Raw genomic sequence first — 8,820 nt, 5'->3', positions numbered from 1 at the left:
CTGTAGCGTTGCATGGGGTTGTTGTGATTGAGTGCGGGACCTGGCACTTGGCTTTATTAAAGCTCATACAGTTGACCTCCGCCCTTCGATCCAGCCTGTCCAGATCCCTCTGCAGAGCTCTCCTACTACAGCCCTCCTAGTATTAGTACCCTCCTAATTACATCACAAATACAACCTTATTATAGAATTTTCTGGAGTTAATCATTCTTTATGGCTTTGATTAAAAGATTCATTGCAGTTTTTGACAAGTGTCCCTTTTCCTTTATTGATACAGCATCTACCTTTTAAAAATGGGTACTACACTGGTAACTATTTGAGAGAATAGTTTTAACGTTGACAAAATTATTTTTGACCTAGCAGCCTGTGTTCATTTTGTTGTCCAGCTAGAACTGGAGTGCACCAGAGTTACCATGCCACTTAAAAACAAAACAGAGCACCAAAAAAACCCCAACTTGAATCTCTGAGTGATCTGCTGTAGTGTGGTGGTACCAAGTGCTATGTAACTGATTCTGACTTACTCCTTGTAAGTGATATCCTTTGCAGGAGTTTTGGCAGTTGAGTTTTATTATGCATCCTTTAACACTGTTTTTCTTGAAAACGCTATCTTGAAGCTTAGTGGTATGATCAACAATAGTGTCTTTATACTTTTTATTAATGCAAAATTATTTTACTTAAATTTTGTGAACAGGGTTTTGTGATTCGAGCTTTGACTCTCTTCAAGAGTCGTTAAAGTCAGTAGATTAATATTGTAAGAATTGATGTCAGTTGAGGAAAGACATTTTTCTTTGTATTTTGATAAGCTTTTTGTTTGTTTTGGATTACTTTTACAGAACACAAGCTTTATTTTCTTCATCTGTCAGTTGATTAATGCAGAATAATTAATTTTTACCTTTTCCTTCTCTTAACTGCTTCCACATGCTACCAAAAAACCCCACAAAATTAAAATGTAAAACAAAAGGCAGCCTCTGTTTCTCTAGCCTAGTTACCGTTGCCTGAATACCCTTTTCCCTATAGAGACTTTGTGAACAAAAAGCACTGTATGAAGCGTGCTTTTTATTAGCAAGTTCTTAATGGACCATGACGGGAGGAAGTGGACGGAGGGAGTTCAGACGATAACATATTAAGTGCACTTGAATTCCCAGTTAATTATTTTGTTTTGTGACAGAATGCATTGCAGTTTCAACCTCTTGAATGTTTTATGGAAAAACAATCATGAACATAAAATTATGAGTAAACTTAACTCCTCGAAGTGTGAGAGCTTGTTGCATTGCTGCAATATTCTGTAGGAGTGCTTGTTGCTTTGTTGATTCTTAAAATATGGTTGATATTGACATGGCTTCTTCGCGTATGAATAAATTGGATGTCTCTTTAATGGTCAAAATCGGTAAACTGTTGTTAACACTTCCAACTACTTAAAGATTGTCATGCTTTTTACCTAGTCCATGTATTTTGTTTTCAAAGGCTGTGGACCTTTCTATTGATGAATCCAGTCTCACGGGTGAGACAGCTCCTTGCTCTAAATCTATAGCTCCTCAGCCAGCAGCAACCAATGGAGACCTTACTTCTAGGAGCAATATTGCTTTCATGGGAACCTTGGTCAGATGTGGAAAAGCAAAGGTAAAATCATTATTAATGGACAAGAATATTTTCCACATTTCAACTATTTGAAGGCAGTTCTTACTTGTAAAGTTCACCTATCAATTGAGAAATTTATTTTAATGACTACATACATTTTGAGTTTCCTGAAACAATAGGAATGGAACAGAAATAGAAATTTTTACTGAAAATATGGAAGACTTTACTGTGATACGCTGTGGAGTGCTTCTTATGGGTGCGTTTTCAGATACCAGTTTAAAAAGAAAACTAATCTAGGGCCAGGAGAGCTCAAATTTATAGAGAGCAGATGGTATGAAACTCTTCTGTCTAGGATGTGGTGTTTTGCTTTTAGAACTACATTCACATGTTTGAAAATCTGTAACTGAAAATACAGTTTTGGCTAGTGTTAGATAGGTGTTACCCTATTTGAGTTTTGTAACTGGTAGTTACTAAATACTTAACGGTCCACAGAATAGCAGTTTATTTCACAGAGGCAAAATGTTTTTTTAGCAAAAATACTCCCTACTTGTGCCAAGAATTGATTTTATAGACAAAGGTAACAAAATTGTAGCAGGTTAAATGGCATTTGCCCACTATTTGAGTCAAAGCTGTCAAGAGCAACCACTAACATTAAAATTAAACTTCAGATTTGAATTGACTTTACTTTTTTTTAGGGTATAGTTATTGGAACAGGAGAAAACTCTGAATTTGGGGAGGTTTTCAAAATGATGCAAGCAGAAGAGGTAAGAGTGAATATTAAGAAGCAAAGACATATTCTACAAGTGTATATTTCATTCATTAAAACTTTGAATTTATTCCCTAAGAACTTAGTAAAACTTAATTACATTGCTTTTAATATTTTTCTTTCCTCTAGTGAAACAAATTAGCTCTTGAACATGAAAGTAGTAATTGAATTCAAATATCCATAGCTGACCTAAAAATATTAACTGTGAAAATAATATTCTGAACCTGTTCAATCTCATTGCAATTTGTGGAAGTGTGTCTTTTACAAGTGGAACTATGTATGTGCAAAAGGGATTTGTATGACATTTCCGTGCTGCAGGACTATGTTTTCCTTTGATTAGCAGTGTACTTCAGGGTTATGCATGTGTCTCCTGTTGCTTTATGATCTCTACCTTAACTTTTTGTAAGCTCTCTTTGACTCTTGTATACCAAACTCCCACAGTGATTTTTCTTATTGCAGTACACTGATTGACATGGGAATTCAGACTCTTGAGTGCTTTGTGTATCCAGGGCCTTCTAGCTTCTTCTCTGGCGGCCTGACGAGTATAGGCTCGTAAGGAGACAGTCTTATCTCCAGCTGTCAGGACATGATCAGGCATAGTATAGGCAGCACGATTTCTTCCAGATGTAGACATTTCTGAAATCTCCAAAACAGAGCAGCTAAGAGCATTAAATGCATCAGCCAGGAGTGCATGACTGACTTCATGTTAACTGCAGTGCCTTACTACACTGTTCAAGAGAATACTGCTATCCAGTCACCAAAGTGGAATCCACTTTGATTACAGAATCACTAAGGTTGGAAAGGACCCTCAAGGTCATCAAGTCCAACCATTAATCCAGCGCCACCATGTCCCCTAAACCATGTCCTGAAGTGCCACATCCACACGTTTTTTGAACACTTCCAGAGATGGCGACTCCACCACCTCCCTGGGCAGCCTGTTCCAATGCTTGACCACCCTCTCGGTGAAGAAATTTTTCCTAATATCCAATCTAAACCTCCCCTGGCGCAACTTGAGGCCATTTCCTCTTGTCCTATCGCTGGTTACTTGGGAGAAGAGACCCTCGTCGCCACAACCCCCTTTCAGGTAGTTGTAGAGAGCGATAAGGTCTCCCCTCAGCCTCCTCTTCTCCAGACTAAACCACCCCAGTTCCCTCAGCCACTCCTCATAATACTTGTGCTCCAGACCCTTCACCAGCTTTGTTGCCCTTCTCTGGACACGCTCAAGCACCGCAGCATCCTTCTTGTAGTGAGGGGCCCAAAACTGAACACAGGATTTTGAGGTGCGGCCTCACCAGTGCCGAGTACAGGGGCACGATCACTTCCCTACCCCTGCTGGCCACACTATTTCTGATACAGGCCACGTTCTGATCATCTGTTCAGTAGTATTTAGTTTGTATTGTAACACGTGTAATTATTGATGAAAAAACCCTCCAAGATAAAACCCCTAGGTAAGCATTCTAAACCACCAACATTCTGAAATACCAGAGTATTTTAAGGTTATTTGTGATGTTTATATTGCAGTAATCTCATTCTAAACATAAATTTTGAAGGTAAAAGTGAATCAAACTTGATACCAGCTTTTCATAGAGTTTTTTCATAACTTCTTGAACAAAGATGATTTCACAGTGACCTTATGTTTCTTTTTTGCCACGTTTTCTATACTGTAGTGCACCATTTATTACTACTAAAAATCCCAAACTTACTGGCTTCCAATGTAAAAATCCACTTCCCTGGTTGGTTGTTTTTGTTTTTTTTTTAATTAAAGTTTTTGCTTCGTGTCCCCTCCTCCTTTCTATACTCTTTTTGATTTTTTTTTTTGGCACTAGATTGTCTGAATATTTCCATAGTTTTCTATTTGGCTAAATTGAATTTTCTGCAGATCCTTTTGAGATATAGTTGTCCTTCCAGGGCTCTAATGCCTCTGTCTTGAAAAGTCAGTTTTATTCTCATTATCAAGAACTTCTTGGTCTTTGAAGAAGTGCAGTGGCTTTTAGTCAGCATGATTGATTTATTTATTTTTAATAAAATTTTTTATATGACCTTTTGTATTAGATTTGCTGTAGATATCACAAAGCTCCCAAAGTATATTTCTAATAAATCTTTCATTTCATTGAAGTGTTCTTGAATCTTTTTCAGTTCTGCACAAGAATGGAACAGAGTAGTCAGTTTTCACAAAGTAAACATATGCAACCATAGGATATAACTGCATCTTACTATTCACTGACAGTGTCTTGAAATTTGCACATCTGAAGTAATAAGTGATAAGTGATACAGTTCATGCTTTTTAACCTGTGCTTGTTAACTGCTGCATGTTTACTATTCATCAAGGCTCCAAAGACACCTCTGCAGAAGAGCATGGATCTATTGGGAAAACAGCTTTCCCTGTATTCCTTTGGTATAATAGGTAAGATAATTTATGTAAAAGAATTACAAAATATTATGTAATTGAAACTAACATGTAAGCTTGGGGAAATGGAAGAGCTTGATCTCTTTTTAAATTTTTGACTCCTCATTTTATTGGTCTTGTTGAGTTCATGCCACTAATCACCTGAAGATTACTAATGCAACATGACTTTCATCATATGGGTGTTTACTTGCTTCTTCCTGCAAACATACTTTTCTGACTTATTTTTTGACCTCTAAATGCTTCTTTTTAAATTGCAGTGTGTCTTGTATTCTGATTCAAGGTATGCATAAATGAGTACCTCATTGCTGGTGTGATTGGGCAACTTGATTGGCAGAAACTTTCTTTTCCCCTCTGCCATACTAATGGAATCATGCTTTGACAATGAAAGAACTAACAGATTTTTATAGGTAGCACAATGATAAGCTTCATTTTGCCTATTTGAGTTCTTTTTCTTTTCCCCATGAGGCTACAGTACATGTTGGTTTTATATTTATCCTGATGACTGTTTTCTTTATAGGAGTTATTATGCTGGTTGGCTGGTTGCAAGGAAAGCATATACTTGATATGTTCACAATTGGTGTGAGGTAAGATTTTTGTTTTTATATAGTGTAAATTGTGCATTACAGCAAGTGTCTGAAAGTTAGTGATGTATATTATAATCTGCTTGCACACAGACTCTATTTTTAAGTTCACATAAGTAATTCAAAATGAAAATAGGCCTTGTGTTGTAAAAAAGCAAATTCATACTAATTTTTAATGATACGGTATGTTCTTGTCAGTCTCTCAAACAGCATTTGTTATGGTGATTTCTGAGTGTCTTGTGGAACATCTGCAAACAGACGAGTTGTACAGCTTGCATTTCTGTCACTGAGTAAATAAAAATGTAATTCTATAAATGGCATCAGACAAAACTAAGTTAGTACAAGCCTTCTGTTATGCAGGTCATTAGCTCATTTTCTAGCATGTTATGGAAACTTAATCCCAGGGTGTTGTCTGCTGAGAGTAACACTGAATTTAGATGATCGAACTCTGTACTCTTGGAAAAATTGCTGAGTTGCTGATTACGTGGACAATGCATAAGGCAGAAGTGTTTCCTTAAATGACAGGATCAGACTCTGGAGATTTACGCTTTTGGGGTGGGAGGGGGAAGCACTAGGACCTGCATCTTTGACCATAGTGTAATGAGTTATTGTGATCTTGTTTACACTGTTATCAGGGTTTTTTTGTTTGTTTTGAGTTTTGGTTGGTTGTTTTTTTAAAAATGACCTTCTGTGCCATTCCAGCACTTAGCTTGCTGCCACATGATGATCTGGAAGTAACAGCTGTGGATCAGTGGTCACTTGAAGTGGTGGCATTTCCCAGTTTTGTTTAGTGCTGACCACACTTACTCTTCACGATCTGGGCTGCTTTGCACAGTCCTGATTAGTGTTTTGTGTAGGCAAAACAGATGTACAATTGATTTCTCCCTCCCCCTAATTTTTCTTAGTTCTTTTGCATAAGTAATGGTTAGAAATGTCTAAGTTACTGCATTTTTGTTACTGCTTCAGTGTGTATCTTTATAATGAATGGTATACAACTAGAATCACATGGCAGCTGCTTCCTTTCACTTTTAACCTCAGTGAACAGACTGCTACAGAAACAAGTTCTGAAGTGTAAATGCATCATTACTATGTATTCATATATGAAGTTCTAAGACAAGTTATGTATACTTATTTTCATTACAGTTTGGCTGTAGCTGCAATCCCTGAAGGACTCCCAATAGTGGTAACAGTGACACTGGCCCTTGGTGTGATGAGAATGGTGAAGAAACGGGCTATTGTAAAAAAACTGCCTATTGTTGAAACTTTAGGTATGACTAGACTAACTTAAGAGATAGTATTTTGATACAAATGTTAGAAAATCAACACAAATATTGATGACTAATGGTTAAAATAAAGCAGGTATTCTTATTTTGCTAGAAATGTGGTGGTATAGAATCATAGAATCTTTGGGTTGGAAGGGACCTTTTAAGGTCATCTAGTCCACCCCCCCTGCAATGAGCAGGGATATTTTCAACTAGATCAGGTTGCTCAGCCCTGTCCGACCTGACCTTGAATGTTTCCAGGGGTGGGGCATCTACCACCTCTCTGGGCAACCTGTGCCAGTGTTTCACCACCCTCATTGTGAAAAATTTCTCCCGTATATGTAGTCTAAATGTGCCCTCTTTTAGTTCAAAACCGTTACCCCTTGTCCTATCACTACAGCTGTGTTTAAAACATTTCTAAATTGAATGTGTTTTACATAGTTAGAATTCAGGTATATGATTTTGTGGGCCCTCTAACTGCCTGTTGTTTAACTGCAATAAACAGTCTGTCAGTTTAGAGCATTGCTAGTGTGTCATGCTATTAACTATGTGAGTGATTGGATATATGGAGTAATATTTATACTTGTTTGCTGCAAGATGGTCTTGTTAAATAATACTTGTAAAATGTTTTTTAAACTAAACTTTTGGTGTAAATTTAGGGATTATATTGCCAGTTGGAAACAGATCCAAATTTGAATATTAGAAAAAGACTTGTTATCATAATGCACCTTCAGGATGTTATGCCTCTCATATTAAAACTTAAAATAATTTAAAAACGTTAAAGCTTAACAACGTTTTGTATGCAGTTTCAGTCATGAAACATGTAAAGCCCAGGACATGGAAACGAAATAGAAATACGAAGTTAAATAATGCTGCTGCATTTGAATTTATTCCTGCATTTGAAGATTAGAAATTTTTTTCCAATGCCTCTAGCAGAGTTTCGTTAGTGTTGCAAGGTTTTTTGTTGCTTTTGCAATTCCTTCTACCATGTCCAAAAATGTGAAGATACTGCAGCGCTCTTTCAAAATACTCATTGAGTATTCCTGAGTTAAAAAGACATGTACAAATTTCACATTTCTGTAATCTTTTTAATCTTATTGAAATTTGCAGGTTTAGTAGCAAGTCACACTTGTGTGACAAAAGTGTTGTGGCTGCTGTTAGACAGATGTTGCACTTCTTGATAAGGAAGAATGACTGCTGTAAAGCAGGCTCTTAGCTTTTCTCCTCACCAGGAGTTGCAATTGAGATTTCAGTAATGTAGCTGGAGATATGGCAGAGTGAAATGAAGGAGAGATAGTGAATGGAAGCATTTCAGACAAGTTGTGAATTTGGGATTTTAGTTAGGTTTTTTATTTATTGTACAAACTTGCGAAGAACCTTGTGCAGCTGTTCATTAATAGTTGAAAATTGGTTGTCTTTGAGAAAAAAACAAAATGAGATTTAACAAAGATAGCTGCAGTATTTCTAGAAATTTATTTCTCTTGAATACTTCTTGTTAGTTACGTTGTTCTAAACAAGCATTGTCTCATAAATGTTAATTGTTTATTTCAGGTTGTTGCAATGTAATCTGTTCAGATAAAACTGGAACTCTGACAAAGAATGAAATGACTGTTACTCATATTTTTACTTCAGATGGGCAGCATGCTGAGGTATGTAGTGAGAATCTGTTAGACTTTAATTTTCCTTTTTGCTATGTTGTGTGTATCATCTGAAATATGCTTGAGTATACTGCAGGTAAACCATCAGTTAAAAATTTGTTGCACCAAACACCTGTTCCTCAACTTCCACCTAATTCTGTTCTTCAGTTCATTAAGTATTGCAGCCTTTGAGTTGTGTTATCCAAGCCTTCTCTGGTTACAGAAGAATTTTTTGTATAATTTGTTAAGTTCTTAAATCTCTTGGTGGATGTAGGTCACAATAAAAGACAGTGCTGAGATACAGTACAAAGACAAGTTAAGAAGTTGTGTTTTTCTTCAGTACAGAAAGTTGAGGCTATTTTGCTGTTGCAGGTGCATAAAAATAAAATTTGCATGTTACAAACATTTAAAATAGGGATATCCAGCTTGTGGCTAAAAGACAATTTATTGTGTGAACACTTCATACTGAGTATGTACTGTCATTCTTGCTTTTTCATAATGGATGGAGTTGGAAATAGGAGTAGGACATGAAACAGTGGTGGTTGAGTTTGGGGAGTTGCTGCAATGACTGAAGTAAATGCACAAAAGAGAA

At 36.6% G+C, this 8,820-nt stretch overlaps 1 protein-coding gene across 1 annotated transcript in view; it reads left to right on the top strand.

Moving 5' to 3' along the window:
- Positions 1–1,439: 1,439 nt before the first annotated feature.
- The window catches only part of ATP2C1 (ATPase, Ca++ transporting, type 2C, member 1), a gene marked incomplete at its 5' end in the record, with an annotated part of 24,952 nt that continues 17,571 nt past the window's right edge, over positions 1,440–8,820 (top strand). Inside the window, 6 exons of the mRNA XM_010296286.1 lie at positions 1,440–1,617; positions 2,271–2,339; positions 4,670–4,745; positions 5,266–5,332; positions 6,473–6,597; positions 8,143–8,240. Of these exons, the coding sequence (XP_010294588.1) occupies positions 1,440–1,617; positions 2,271–2,339; positions 4,670–4,745; positions 5,266–5,332; positions 6,473–6,597; positions 8,143–8,240 (613 nt within the window). The remainder of the gene's footprint in view (positions 1,618–2,270; positions 2,340–4,669; positions 4,746–5,265; positions 5,333–6,472; positions 6,598–8,142; positions 8,241–8,820) is intronic.

This window comes from Phaethon lepturus, unplaced genomic scaffold (assembly GCF_000687285.1).
Source record: "Phaethon lepturus isolate BGI_N335 unplaced genomic scaffold, ASM68728v1 scaffold15091, whole genome shotgun sequence".
NCBI classification, from domain to species: Eukaryota; Metazoa; Chordata; class Aves; order Phaethontiformes; family Phaethontidae; genus Phaethon; species Phaethon lepturus.
The sequence above is the reverse complement of the archived record's forward strand: the minus strand, read 5'-3'. Positions and strand labels throughout refer to the sequence as shown.